The sequence below is a fragment of the Oryctolagus cuniculus genome, chromosome 14 (assembly GCF_051225735.1).
Source record: "Oryctolagus cuniculus isolate XC-2025 breed Fujian yellow rabbit chromosome 14, ASM5122573v1, whole genome shotgun sequence".
Classification (NCBI taxonomy): domain Eukaryota; kingdom Metazoa; phylum Chordata; class Mammalia; order Lagomorpha; family Leporidae; genus Oryctolagus; species Oryctolagus cuniculus.
In genome coordinates, this window is record NC_142880.1 from 7,158,901 (window position 1) to 7,175,016 (window position 16,116).

General features: G+C 40.6%; 1 protein-coding gene across 2 annotated transcripts in view; it reads right to left on the bottom strand.

The window, feature by feature from the left end:
* The window catches only part of EDIL3 (EGF like and discoidin domains 3), a 490,113-nt gene that overhangs the window by 30,082 nt on the left and 443,915 nt on the right, over positions 1-16,116 (bottom strand). For both annotated transcript variants that reach the window (XM_008261919.5, XM_051854033.3), the window contains one exon: positions 1,875-2,030. In XM_008261919.5, the coding sequence (XP_008260141.3) occupies positions 1,875-2,030 (156 nt within the window). The remainder of the gene's footprint in view (positions 1-1,874; positions 2,031-16,116) is intronic.

A 16,116-nucleotide genomic window follows, 5' to 3' on the forward strand; every position in this document is an offset into this window, starting at 1 on the left:
CATGAAGCAAACAGTGATAAAATGGCAAGGAGAAATGGACGCGTCCATAATTACAGCTGAAGATTGCCACATTCCTCTCTGTAATTGATAGCTCCAGTAGATGGAAGATCAGCAAGGATACAGAAAACCTAAATGATATCATCAAGCAACTCGAGACACAATTGACATTTTAATTATGTTTCCAATGTAGAAAATAAGATGCATTAATATGCCATGTCTCCTTGACCAATTAAGGGAAAATTAAAAACCTTCTCAAACTTAATCATTTACGTGTTTCGTATAGATGGAAACAAAGAAGGTCTTCAATAACTTAATCCTATCTTCCACTATGTTTTTTTCTAAAACAACTAGTACAGGATTGCACTATTATAAATGTGAATTTCGGGAAATATTACCCATAGGCAACAGAAGAAAATACCTATCTGTCTTCAAATTCATTTCCTGGCTGTATCTGAAGTTTCGGAAGCTTCCTATTATGAACCATTCTATGCATTAGAATGCCTATTGCATAGGGGAAGGACAGGCACTGAAATAGCTACTTTCAATAAATTATAGCAGACATTTGTCAATAGCTCAGAATAAATCAAGAGACAGTTTTATAAAACACCCAATATTTTTACTCTAAGATGTCATGCATTATAAAGCAAGACACTGTGTTATGTTCTCCTAGGAAAGACTAAGTTCTCCCAGTTAAATTGTGACATTGTAAGATGCAACCATTTCCAAGATATTGCAATATGAAGCCTGTGTGTGTCTTGAGATGTTAACTGGATGCATTCTGAGATGTCAGAACTTGAAAAAGGGTGGCTTTTGAACATCTAAGCCTAAAAACACATCTCCTCTAAAGTAAATTTCGTGTGAGCTGAATTCTCTATGTCATTGAAATACCCATGCCTGGCCTAGTTTTTCTGGGGACATTTATAAATTCTGTCTTGAACATCTGAAGACAGATACTGTGAACCTTTCTACCAGCTAACGATACAATAGCATTAAGGCAATAATAAGGTTACACACATGTAAAAGAAACTGTTAACTCAGAAATACAGAACATGCATGAGTTTGTCATGTTTTCTTCAACATCCTTAACCTATAGATTGCTGTTTATGTGCTTCAGAAAGTGAGAGAGTTCTTTGTGCAAAGACCTGAGCAATGAATTAAGTTGACTTCATTAGTTTCACTAAGGCCATATTTTAACCTCTGATTTATTACCCTTGAGCACTTTGATCCTCTAGGGTCCTCCAGAAATCAAAACCAGCAGATAGAATGAGACAGGACGAAAATGGCAAGAACTTTTTAGAAATATGGCTAGAACCTGTGTGATACCTATGTTTTTAAGAAAAGTTACACAAGTCTATAAACTAAAACATAGTAATAAAATTGAGCAGAGAAATATGATTATTAAATTATCAAAATAGTCAATGTATCTATCTCTAAAATTCCTAATTATCAAAATATTCAAAGAAATCATTTAGTTCACCTTGAAATACTCTTTCCCAAAGAACATTTTTCCTAACACCAGCAATTCATTTTAATAATAGCAGTGTGTGTTCTAGCAAAACTATTTTTGAATGCATTATGATCCAGTAGTTAAGCTCCTTTTGAGGTTGAAATATGTTAGGAGAACATTACATTGCTAGATCTTAGATAATATAGAAAATGTTGCCAGAAATGTGTTTTCCTTGATCAGTTATCTTCAGCCTTAGCAACATAACCACAAACTGCTTTACAGTCCTTTTGCGGTTTCTCACGTAACGTACGTTTCCAGTACATGCAGCAGGTATTTTCATGTGCATGTATAAGCAAGTCCTTTGTTCACACTTGGATATAACTGGATTCCTTACCTGTGCCCCTCACCACCCACACGGATAGCTCACCTTATCTTTTCTTTGCTTGTCATCCTGGTAGACGGTCCAGTGCTCCCCATCATTGCTGTAAGCCAGTTTGTAGGAACCAACGAACTGTACGTGACCAAAGTCTTTAGCTCCTTGTGTAATGATGCCCGTCACTTTGGTAGGGACAAGAAGATCCACCTGGAAAAAGCAAAATGTATCATTTACTCTCAGCGGTTGAGTTTGCCCATCTCTTGATTTCAGGAGATTAAAAATCGTGTTTGTGAAGCCACAAATTGGACTGATTATTTGTATTTTGAAACAGATGACTGAATCTGTTATTGGACTCTACTTTTGATTTCGCCACTGGGTAACTACAGTTCAGTCTCCTTTAAAACAGATTAATGGTGACTTCAGTCTGCCGATTAATTGTCTATTCAGTGGATTCGTCTGGCTGTGTCAATTTTGTATGAAAGAGAGAACAGAACTAGCAGGGATGATCTTCTTGAGACTGACCATTATCTCCCAGACCTTATGCTTATAAATTCCATTTACTGACTTTATTGATAAGTTCATTAATAACAGAAATCAAATTATAGCTCTGTAGTCCTCAGGAACAAAACTTATATTAAATGTTTCAGAATTAAGCATGAAAGAAAGTCAACCCTGTTTCCACGAATTTATTCAATGCATTAGTATATAACAGAGCAATAGCAATCATTGCCTAGTGAAAACCCCCATTCAGAAAATCACAGCCTTAAAAAGTGGAAGTGAAGCTAAGGATTCTTCCAAGCAAAAGAGGATTAAGACGATGAAGATTTTAAAAAGGATACACATTTGTGCCCACAGGTGTTATAGTCTGCAGATTCTGTTGGGGGTTAGTATCTTTTACAAAATTTTATTTTCATTTTGTTAGAAAGGCAAAGACATACAGAGAAAGAGAGTGTTCCAAGCACTGGTTCACTCCCCAGGTGCTGGCAAAAGCTAGGATCGGGCCTGCCAATTCAGAACTCAACCTGGGTCTCCCATGTGGGTGGCAGGGACCCATTGTCTGCTGCCTCCCAGGGTGTGCTTTATCAGGAGGCTGGATCAGAGGAGGAGTAGCTGGGACTCAAACCCAGGCAGGCAGTCCCATATGGGAAATGGAGGGGGAGGTGTCCCCATGGAGTTTGTAAGCAAATCTTAAAAAGGTCTGAGACCAGGGAAGTGTAGTAAGCATTAAAGTCACCAAAAATCAACTGAAATGCAAACCAAACAAAATAACAACACCACCCCAGGGGTGATTTGCATCAGAGGAGAACGCATAACCTTCGCTAGTAAAGTCATTCTCCTTGGTCTCCAATTCCTTTGTGTGTCTCTTCTTACATCACATAGTGCCAATTTAAAAGTCTCCAAGACTCTGTTTTCCCGGTGGACAACTCTTGCAAGAACTTTACCTTTTGCCCGACTTGTGCTCCTTGATCTACAGCTTCCACTCTCTTCCTGCAGTGAGCCTCCTACCTCCTCCTGTTTCCTATGACTAACTCCCTGCTACATCCTTGATCTTATCGTCTTCCACTGTCAGGATCCTAAGCCTGACCTTAGTGCTCTCTACCACTCTGTCCTTTTGTTTCTATTTCTGGTCCTTTATCCTGTAAGACGTGAGGCAGCCACAAATAGACGGCATGGGTCAGACACAGGCCACGAATGAGGGAGGAAGGACGGGGGAGGATGGGTAGAACAGGACCACATTTAGTAGTGTAGGTGCCCGTCAAGAACAATGTGGAAAAATACCCCAAGTCTCAGGGCCAGGAAAATCCCTTTTTTAAATTCCTGTGACTTTCTTGCTCACTTTTTGGGCTCATTCTGTGTCTGTGAAGGGAATGCCATGATGTTCTTAGAATTGCATCTACAAATCACACTGATTCAGTTAAAAATTAAAACAACATTAAATATTTTGGGTTCAAATAAGACAATGGATTGAGACTGTCATTAAAACATTCTATTAAAACATTCCAGCCGGCGCCGCGGCTCAGTAGGCTAATCCTCCACCTAGCGGCGCCAGCACCTGTCCTGGTTGCCCCCCTTCCAGGCCAGCTCTCTGCTGTGGCCAGGGAGTGCAGTGGAGGATGGCCCAAGTGCTTGGGCCCTGCACCCCATGGGAGACCAGGAGAAGCACCTGGCTCCTGCCTTTGGATCAGCGTGGTGCGCTGGCTGCGGCGACCATTGGAGTGTGAACCAACAGCAAAGGAAGACCTTTCTTTCTGTCTCTCTTTCTCACTGTCCACTCTGCCTGTCAAAAAATAAATTCCATAAAGCCTATCAAAATCATAATTTTTGCTATTCTCCAAACAAATATTATTTAAAAATCACATGTCCTGAGCCACAATGTGGGATGGAAATATTATGATATCTTGGGAAGAAAATGGTTGATGTCTCACATTGTGCTAAGTATTTCCTACTCTGAATAACCAGGTAAGGAGGAAGATTATCTCCACCTTACAGGTGAGGAAATAGGAAACTTTAAGAGAGGTCACATCACATGGTGTGGGATCCAAAGATATGCAGTGCATACAGGAGGTTCCTGAATTGAATTCCCACTGAAAGGCCCACCACACTATGAAACGGACAGGAAATTCAAGCCAAACCAAAACAGGACTGGGTTTATGCCACGAGGAGAGCCCTCTGTTGTACCATGAATTTCCTTTCTGTTCTTTGGCCATCTGGACATGTCCTAAATCCAAATCCAACAGTGTAGACACACCTGGGCAAAACTGCTATTCTTCAATGTGCTCTTATGTTGCTGGCACCTAATAAATGAGTGTTTTAAAAAAAATAGAAGTTACAGAACACAGAGTCACTGTGTGGCCATCACAGGCTGTCAGCAGGAGTGTGAACACACCCAGGGCTGAATTCCTGCTCTCCACTTGATAAGGGCGTGGCTCAGGTGACACAACAAGGAGGCCTCTAGCTCTCCTTTTCTGCACTGTTGCTGGCAGCTGGGTTTCCTGCTGGGTGGAGGTGTTCTTTCCCTAAGCTGTGTGTCTTGGCTCATTCCAACAGGTCTCTTTTTTCTCCTACTCCCACTGCGTTCTCCAACATCTTTTTTTTTCTCCATCTAGAAGTGTTTTCCTTTTTTGTTCCAGTGAAGCCAGCTTCTCGACTTGAATAGTCAGCAATTTGTTTCGAGCTGGAGTTTGTCCTAAAATTTGCTGCACTAAACTTAGAACACCAGGCCTGAGCAATGCTGCTTTGAGTGCAAAAGAAATCAGCGGCTCACACGGACCATGAGGTTGCTGCAGCCTGACACGTAGGGGACTCGCCCCCACAGACACCCAGACCACGTGACCCCAGAGTCAGCATGCAAGATGATACCAGAGAAGTCTCCTGGTCAGCACCTACTGTTTGCCTGTGGCCCAGGGCCGTTCTTCCCTCCTGCAGATCTTCTGGGCTCACGCTGAGCTGCAAATGTGCTGGACAAAACTCCTTCTGCTGCTTTAGACCCTCCCTCCCAAGGTTTGGCTCCGATGGAGTGGGTACCTGAGGACATTCGAGTGGGTACACTTTTGGCTTAGTACACTGGGCTTCGTGTCTGGATCATTATTAAAAGTGCTTCCATGGAGCAGGCCCTCAACAAAAGGTCTGCTGACCTGACCTGGAACTATGTCTCACCTATGGATGAAAAACCCATTGATGGCTAAGGATGCCGCACCACTGTGTAGCATGGGAGGGAAGGCGAGTTGCCTTTCTCTCTAGCTTTGTTCTATGTAGGATGCCATTACTGGTCCAGGAAAGACAGTATCACATTTCTCCATTCGTTTTTAGTGGGGAAAGCCACCACCAGCAGTGCTGTCCAAGTGACAGCCAGGACATTGGAGAGGAGCTGGATGTGTGGGCTTCTGCATAGGCTCTGTGCATGATCCTGACCCTCTCTCCATCTGAACAGCTTCGTCTGCACAAGGCGGATCTTAACATTCATGGGGACAAAATGCGTCACTTCTACTGAGCACGCACACCGATAGGTCGAATGCCCTAAAAGACACTGGGAGCAGGATGAAGTAAGTTGGAGGGAAGCGTCTCAAGTCAGTCTCAGAACGTTGCTGGAGCAGAAAGATACATGGGAATGAGAGGGACGGACTGCTAGATGGAACTTCTGATTCGTCATCTCATCTTTAGAGTACACAAAAAAATTTTTTTAAAAAAACTTGCAGCTTCCAGTTATGAGTGACATAGCCAATGAGAAGTGACGTAACAAATTTTATGAACTATCACATGTCCCTATTTAAATATTGTACTGCAATAGGGAAGTGGTTGTAAAGCAACACGAAAAGAGAAAATTAGATGCCAGGTTGTACTAAGTGATTTATATCACTTTAATTATATGGATGAAAACAAGAGGGAAGGGATACTTACAGAGATGCTTAAATGATATAAAAGTAAAAAATAATAGTATTGCATGGGTCAGGAAAGCCTGTGCATACACTTTGCTGTAAAAGACCCCGTCATGTTTCAGCAAAGCACACATACTGTGAGTGACCATCTTTCACAAATCGTCTATAAAATCTGCAACTATTTGTTGATCACGATAAATTGCACTTGAGCCATCTGCATAGGACCCTGGTGAGGCTTTCTTGGACGAGGACAGGGCAGACTAGGAAAGTAACTAGGTTTTCATGGAAACACTCCCGAGGGGGTGAGGAAAGCACGAAGTGATGGAGATGAATAGATGTGTGAGAAGAGTGGACAGGGGCCAGAGGTTCATCAGAGACACGTGCCACCTGGCTGCACAGAAAATGCGCTAGCTTTTTCCTTCACACCATTTATTTTGGCTTATGTATATTTATAATTTCATGGGGCTTTATAAATTAACTCTCTTAAATAGAAATAACATTGAAGCAATCTAACTATGTACTATTTGGAAATGGAGTTACATGCAAAATATTTAGGCAAAGTTGTGTTTCAGTGTAGACATTTTTTACCATGACAGCACATCAAACAATTGTATATCTACCTGGTTACGTGTTAGGTGCATAAATAAATTGTACTTGGCACTCAGCCAATATTTTTGGTTATGCGATGTTGGCTACATGGCAGTCTATATGTGCAGTCCCACTAGTTAATGTGATCATCTTACAAGGAGGTAGCATATAGCCCTTGTGTCTGATTTGATGCAGCGGTTCTGAGGTTCTAAATCCTTCACCTACCATTGGGTATGACACTATATGGGTAACATAATTCCAATACTCGTTATTGCATTCTTCACTAATAAAGCTTTAATTTTTATCCATGTGTAAATCTTTAAAATAACAGAAACTGCTTTTTCCATACAATATTTTAAATGTATGAAAACTGAAGAGGGGGTGATTGATTGGGCTAGCAGGTAAGATTGCTGTGTCCTATGTCAGAATACCTGGGTTTGATTCTAAGCATCGCTCCTCATTCCAGCTTCCTGTCAGTGCAGATCCTTGGGGTAATGGGGTTCCATTCTCCCTTGTGGGAGATCAGCACTGTGGCCCTGGCTCCTGGCTCTGGCCCCAGCCCTAGAACTACAGGCACACCAGGAGTGTATCAGTAAATGGAGCTCTCTCTCTGCCTCTGTCTTCCTCTCTCTCAAATAAAAATAAGCATAAAATTACAAAAACTTAATTAAAAAAAATCATACAAATCATACCCTAACATTTCAAAGGACAGAGGGAGTTTTCTGTTGGTGTTTGATGCTAAGCCTTTGACACGTAATACCAAATGCAGCACATGGAGGGCGCCATAAACAAGCTTTCTAACCACTGGTGATCATTCACCATTGTGTTTTCCAAGATCCCAGTCATGTTTTCAACGTTCCAGACATCCAGGGATCACCTGTGCTAGCTTCCAATTTGAGAGCCCCTTGTAGCTAACAAGGCAATTCTGATGTGAACAGTGCCCTGTGTTAACCTGAGCTGCAGCCTGTGCTTATTGTCAGCGCGAGGCTATTAACCCTTTAAAAGGATTCACTTAGAACCATGCAAGTAGCTCCAATGCACATTTTCCGAAAATGGGATGTAGCATAATAACTGTGATTGTTTAGTATTTTACTCCAGTAATCTTTTTCATTATGAACACGAGTACTTACAACAAAGAAAAATTGGGAAACTGAAAAAATTGAGAAATAACTCTTTTACCATTGGATACTACCAGTGCTGTGGTCACTTCACATCTGTTTTTCAAATTTGCTGTTTCTTTGCATTTAAAAAATATTATTGGTTACCAAGTGTGGGTTAGATTTTCATCTACATTTGAATGCAGATAGGTTACAGTTTCTTGGTATTTCACTAAAAATTTCTTTTTTAATTAAAAATGTCATTTATCTATTTATATTTGGAAGGAAGAGATGGAGGGATTGTCTGTCTGCTGGTTCACTCTCCAAATGCTCACAGGGTTGGGCCAGGCCAAGGCCAGGAGGCTACAACTCGATCAGAGACCCAAGTACTCAATCCGTCTCCTGCTGTCCCCCAGGGAACACGTTAGTGGGAGGCTGAAAAGGGGAGCAGAGCCTCCCCCGAAAAGGGACCCAGGCATCCCCAGGGCGTCTCAACGACAGTGGAAAACACCCATCCCGTTCACTAGACATTCTCTGCTTTAAAACTACTCCGAAGACTTGATGTTTTAACAATTCATTTTAACAGGTTATCCAATCATTCATTTATTGGGAAACATTAACCCATCCCTTCCTCAGTTTTTCCATTAAGATCATATTCTCATAAAATCCTAATCCTTTCCTTGAGGCCTCATTTCTCCTTATTTGCACTGAATAAGTTCACAGACTTAAGGTTGTTTGGTCAAATGAAATGATTCTTAATATCAAAATAGATCTTCTTTTAAACATAACATTAGTGAATATTCATTGTGAAAATTTCAATTACGGAACAGAAACATAAAGAACATGTTTAAAAATATTTCTACCATAAATAGGGGATCTTAAGTTTGGTAAAGTAGCAGAATATAAAATTAATACACAAAAATCAATAGCCTTTGTATTCACAGACAACTCCAGACATGAGAACTTCTAATATCAATCCCATTCAAAATAGGTACAAAAAAATTAAATACTGTGGAATAAATTTAACCAAGGACATCAAAGATCTCTGAATAAAATTGCAAAGTAATAAATACATAGAAGAGGACATACAGTGGAAAAATCTTCTGTGTTCATAGACTGGAAGAATCAATATCATCAAATTGTCCATACTACTAAAAGCAATTTATAGATTCAACACAATACCAATCAAAATACCGACAACATTCTTCTCAGATCTAGAAAAAATGATGCTGAAATTTGTATGGACATGCCAGAGACCTGAGTAGCTAAAGCAATCTGAAACAATAAGAACAAAATTGGAAGTATCATAATACCAGAAGTGAAGACATACTACAAGGCAGTTAAAATCAAAACAGGCTGGTACTTGCACAGAGAAAGATGGATAGACCAATGGAACAGAACGGAAGCTCGAGAAATCAATCCATGCATCTGCAACCAACTTATCTCTGACAAATGAGCAACAGACGGTCTCTTCAACAAATGGTGCTGGGGACACTGGATCTCCACGTGCAGAAGTATGAGACAAGACCCCTACCTTACACCTTACACAGAAGTCCACTCAACATGGATCCAAGACCTAAGTCTATGGCCCAAACCCTCAGATTACTAGAGAACACTGGGGACCCTGCAAGTCAATGGCATAAGCAGAGACTTCTTGGAAAGGACCACAGAAGCACAGGCAATCAAGACCAAAATTGACAAATGGAATCATACCACATTGTGAAGCTTCTACCTGCAAAAGAAACATGCAGCCAAGGGAAGAGGCAACCGATAGAATGGGAGAAAATATTTTCAAACTATGCTACTGATAAAGGATTAATTTCCAGAATCTGTGAGGACCTAAAGAAACCCAACAACAACGAAACAAACAACTCCATTAATAAATGGGTAAAGGACCTGAACAGATATTTTTTAAGAGAGGAAATTCAAATGGCCGATGGACACATGAAAAAATGCTGAAGATCACTAGCCATTAAGGAAAAGCAAATCACAATGGCAGTTAGGTTTCACCTCCCCCATTTAGAATGAGTGTCATCCAGAAATCAACAAACAACAAATGCTGGCGAGGACGGAGGGAAAAGGGTTGGTGGGAATGTAAACTGGTTCAGCCACTGTGGAAGACAGAATGGAGATACCTCAGAAATCTGAAAATAGACCTACCATATGACCCAGCCGTTCCTTCTGAGAATTTACCCAAAGGAAACTATCAGTATATAAAAGAATTATTTGTACCCCATGTTCACTACAGGTCAATTTACAATAGCTAAGATATGGAATCAACCCAGATGCCCATCGACTGAAGACTGGATATAAACATTGTTATATACACACTATGGAATACCACATAGAGTAAAAAAATAAATGAAATCCTGTCATTTGCAACAAAATGGATGCAACTGGAAATCATTATACTTAGTGAAATAAGCCAGTCCCCCAAAGACCAATATCATATGTTCTCTCTGAACTATGGTAAGTAATAGTATACCTAAAAGGTAATCTATAGTAGGGAAATTGATACTTTATGATGTTATGATTTTAAACAAACCTTGTTTTGACTGTTGGGAAGTAATTTTTTTTTCTGTTTCTTCATACTATTTATTGAATTCTCTACTTACTGTGGGATTAATCTTTTGAGTATAAAGTTAACTGAAAATACATCTTTGTAAACACTAAGAATGGGAATGGGAGAGGGAGTAGGAAGAATGGTGGGAGAGAGGTAGAGTGGGAAGAATCACTATGTTCTTAAATTTGTACAGATGAAATTACATGAGGTTTGTATTCCTGAAATAAAAATAAAAGAAATTTTAATCCTGTCATCTAGAGTTAATTTCCTTATGTTCATATATTTGACATTTCCTCTTCCCATATATAAGGTTAACTCACATGCAGTTTGCATTTTTCACTTTTCATGGATATTTTATGTAAATAATGATAATTTACAACGTTTACATAATGTTCTCTAATATGAGTGCATAAATGGATCTGAAAATTATTTGACCAATTCCCTACTGATGTTAATTTCTTTCAAACTTTTTATCATTAGTAACAAATACTCTGACTTTTTCTGTATATGTTTATTGAATGGTACAAATGTTTATTGACATGAAGATCCTGCAACTTGGAATATTATATACATTATTTCATTAGTATCTAGAAAGATGGTATACTTCCATATGCAGTAGATTCTAACTCTTTGTTTATATACTCATCATTCTTATGTTTCATAATAATTTAAATTTTGACATTTTCTAAAATTGCATCTTACATTTAATGTATATAAGTGGCACTAAGTTTCATTTAGCCTACAGTTTCTTAAATTTTCAGTCTCACTAATATGCACATCCAGTATCTTTAGCGTCCTTTACCATTTATTGGAGTAGAGGTTTTCTTGTTGATTTATTTTATTTATTTTTATTTTTTTGACAGGCAGAGTGGACAGTGAGAGAGAGAGAGACAGAGAAAAAGGTCTTCCTTTGCCATTGGTTCACCCTCCAATGGCCGCCGCGGCCGGTGCACTGCGGCTGGCACACCATGCTGATCCGATGGCAGGAGCCAGGTGCTTCTCCTGGTCTCCTATGGGGTGCAGGGCCCAAGCACTTGGGCCATCCTCCACTGCACTCCCTGGCCACAGCAGAGGGCTGGCCTGGAAGAGGGGCAACCGGGACAGGCTCCGGCGCCCCGACCGGGACTAGAACCCGGTGTGCCTGCGCCGCAAGGCGGAGGATTAGCCGTGGCGCTGGCCTTTCTTGTTGATTTTTAACAATTATTTGTATGAGGGTACTTCAAAACGTTCATAGGAAAAGAATAAAAAATGTTTATTTTGGTTCAAATATTATTTAAATTCATGCATGGTTTTTTTATAATACACATTTTTCATGACCTTTTTGAAGATATCTTGAATGCATGAATTTTAATAGTTTTTGTATCAAAATAAGTTTATATCTTTTAATTACATTTTCATGGACTTTTTGAAGCACTCCCATATAAGTATCAATATCAATAATTAAATTTGTTACATATTCTTTTAATTTCTGTCATTTTATTTCTGACACAAAACTTTTCACTTTTCGTTATTCAATTCTATGGCTCATTCCCTTTATGATTATGTATTTTGTATGGCTTAAGAGATCTGCTTAATGAGATAACTATTTACATATTCTACTAAAATTTCCTTTGTTTTTTTGTTTATAACTTTATTTCATCTGTTTTTAACACTTTAGTTTTATGTATATACATAATGTGACACAGTTTCATAACAATGTAATTTTTCTCAATGCTACTTGTTGAATAATCAATTTCTCTTTTGTTTTTCCATCTTTCTTGGTTGACTGCTGCAATATTTGTCCTTTGTCCTGAAAACTAACACAACAGGTATATTTTGGAGATACTACATATTTCATTCCAGACCACTGCAATATCTTAGGTATCCCAATAAAGTCAGCAGCATGATTTTTTTTTATTTCCCAGTGCAATATAAATGCCACATTTATACTATACTGTTTCAGGGTGGGGAACATCTGGCCTGCAGGCCAGTTAAGGGCCATGCAACCATTTGGTCTGGCTCTGCCCAGGCAACAGGAAGCAGGACTCGAAAGTCAATGCATCTACAGCTGGCTGATTTTTCAGCTAGTAATTTTCTATGGTCTGAGAATGATGCTATCAATATCCAAATGGCCCTTGCAGAGAAAATGTTCCCATCCCTGTGGCTAGTCCATGCAGTGTGCAATAGCGTTGTCTCCACAATGTGCTGATCCTAATTAAAGATACTTGATGGCTCAAACTTGCTGGTGATCATCTGAGCCTTCAGCTAGTTGTCACCTTTCCGCTGGTGGAGGATGTTGCCTCCTTGCTGACGGCAACTGACCGATCAGAGCAGGGCTCGCTGAAGGGGATGGGTGCCCGTCGCAGTGTCTTAGTAAACTAAGACATCACTGACGTTGGCCACTTCGATCAAGTCTTCATTCATTCCAGGACAGATTCCCTGCAGCGTGCCATGCTCCCTGGTAGAACTTCTTTCTGAATTGAAGTCACTCCTCTCCAACCCTACCTGTGATTTGTCAACCAAGTTTCTATCAAACTGATCTCAACACTCTGTTGTCCTTCAACAGTGCAGAGAGCTTCCTTGCCAGCAGATTCCCTCTCGAGACACCACTTAGTTTGCTCACCCACAAGAAGCAGCTACTCATGCCTCAAAGCTTTCTCTTGATTACAGCAATGCAGTCACTTCTGGCCTTTAACTCCATTCTCTTGCTGTTGCCACTGTCTCTGCAGTTACTGCAATAAGGCCTTGAACTTCTCCACGTCTTCCCTGAGGGTTGGAATTCACTTCTTCCAAACACCTGTAACCGTTTTTTTTAGGCTTTAACTTTTTTTTAAAGAAGATTTTATTTATTTACTTGAGAGGTAGAGTTACAGACAGAGAGAGGGAGGGAGAGAGAAAGGTTTTCCATCTGCTCATTCACTCCCCAGATGGCTGCAGTGGCCCGAGCTGGTCTGAAGCCAGGAGCTTCTTGGTCTTCCATGCAGGTGTAGGGACCCAAGCACGTGGGCCATCGTTCTACAGCTTTCCCAGGTGCATTAGCAGGGAGCTGGATCAGAAGTAGAACAGCTGGGACTTGGACCAGCACCACGGGCAGAGGCTTGGCCTGGTACACTACAGCATGGCCCCAACCACTGGTATTTTGATCTCCACCCATTAGTCACCAATTTTCTTAATAGCATACAGAATGGTGGCTCCTTTCCAGAAAGTTAAGTTTCCCAGATTTATCAGCCAATTCACCATCCATGGCAGACAGAACCTTATGAAATATGTTCCTATAATAAGACTTGAAAGCCAAAATTACTCCTTAATCCATGGATGGCCAAAAGAATGCTGTTTTAGCAGGTGTGAAAATGACATTAATCTCACTGTGCATTTCCATTAGCGCTGTAGCAGTAATATTTTGAAAGGATGCAATATTTTTTTCACGAGCAGTGGGTCTCCATAGTGGGGTTACAGTAGTCACTAAACCATGTTGTGAACAGATGTGCTGTCATCCAGGCTGTGCTGCCACATTTAGTGCACAGCCAGAATGGATTTAGGATAACTCTGACGGGCCCTGGGGTTTTGAGAATGGTTCATGAGCACTGGCTTCCGGTTCAAGTCACCAGCTACATCAGCCCCTAGCAAGAGAATCAAGTTACCCTTCATGCTCTGACATCAGGACTGGTTTGCCCTCTCCAGCTATCACTGTCCTGGGTGGCTGCTTATTCCCAGAGAAAACTGACCTTCATTGAATATGCCATTCTGTGTAGTCACCCTCATCAGTTCTCTTGGCTGGATCTTCCGCATAACTTACTGCTCCATGCCGCCTTGCTGTTTCACCTTGGGTATACACATTTTAGGGATGGCTTCTTTCCTGTGACTTCATAATCTGACTTCTGCTTGCTTCAAACTTTTAAAAAAAATACATATTGGTTTATTTGGAAGACAAGCTTACAGAGTGTGAGGGAGAGTCACACACAGACAGATCTTCCACGCACTAGTTCACCTCCCAAATGGCTGTTGGGCCAGGCCAAAGCCAGGAGTTTCTTCTGGGTCTCCCTCGTGGGTGGCAGCGGTCCAAGCACTTTGTCCCTCCTCCACTGTTTTCCCAGGCCATTAGCAGGAAGCTGGATCAGAAGTGGAGCAGCTGGGACTGGAACGGGTGCCCATTCGGGTTCAATCTGCTGTGCCACAATGCCAGACCCTCAGTGTTTTTTCTGCAGCTTCCTGGCCTCTCTCAGCCTTCGCAGAATTGTAGATATTGAGATGCTTGCTCTCAGACTTTGGATTGAGGCTGTTGTGGCTGTTTTTCTCTTTTGCTCACACCACGAGATTTTTCTTTGTCCATATCGGCGTGAGGATTTTTTTCCTTTATTACCTTTGTGCTCACTAGAGCAGCACTTTTAATTTCCTTCAGTAACTTTTCCTTTCCATCCACAACATGGCTAACTGGTATAAGAAGCCTGGCTTTCGCCTATCTTGGTTTCCGATATGCCTTCTCTGCTGAGTTTAATTAATTCTAGCTTTTGAGATAACTTGAGGGATTTATGACTCTTATTTTCACTTGAATACTGAGAGGCCATTGTAAGATTATTAGCTGGTCTAATTGCAACATTTTTCTGTCTCACAGAATGGGGAGTGTTGGAGTAGAGGGAGAGAGAGAGGTGGCAGCTGCTGGCGGGTGGTGCAGTCCATATACACCCAACTCCTATGGGTTCTATGTGCTATCTCATATGGGTTCAGTTTGTCACTGGCCAAAAAAATGACAATGGCAGCATCAAAGATCATTGATCACTGATAATTAAAATAGATAGCCCGAGGAATTATCAGAAGGCAGTACAGAGACTTGAAACAAAAGCATGTGTTGGAGACAGGGTGCTGTTGCCTTGTTTGACACAAACTCAATGATAACCTTCGTTTTGCAGAAAATGAACAGATCTCAGAGGTCAGAGCGAAGCATACATAAGGTGTGCCTGTGTGCACGCTCAGCCTCCACCAGGACCTACCTTGGCAGGGGTCCCTTTGCTTGCATTTGGGCAACATTAAGTGGATCCCTTCATATTGCAGACTGTTTTCTGGGACATAAAGGTGTTCTCCAAAGGTTTTATCACCTTATATTTAAAAAAAATTGCTTCTACTTCACTTGGTGCCTCACTCTATCAGACTAAGGGTCCAGGAAGTGAGTTTTCTGAATATTCCTGCTCTTAATATTTTCATTCTCTTCTGTCCCACCATGCTTACTGCAGCTCAATTCACGATAGCTAAGATATGGATTCAATGAAGATTCCCATCAGCCAATGACTGGCTAAAGAATATGTCACACACACACACACACACACACACACTATGAAATACTACTCAGCCATAAAAAGTGAATGAAATCCTGTCTCTTGCAACAAAACGGATGCAACTGGAAACCATTGAACTTAGTGAAATAATGCATGCCCTCAAAGACAAATACTGTTTGTTTTCACTGATTTGTAGTAACTAATAGAGTACAAACAATGTAATGTAAATGAGTGAAATCGACATTGAGATTTGATTATTCTCAGCCCTTGCCTCTACTGTTGAGGAATAATGTTTTTTTTTCTTACTATTTGTTGAATTTGTTACTTACTGGAGGGTTAAGCTTATAATTACATAATAAAGATTAAAAGAAGAAGAAATGAAGGGTGAAGGAGCATTGAGTAGAAGTATCACTATACTCC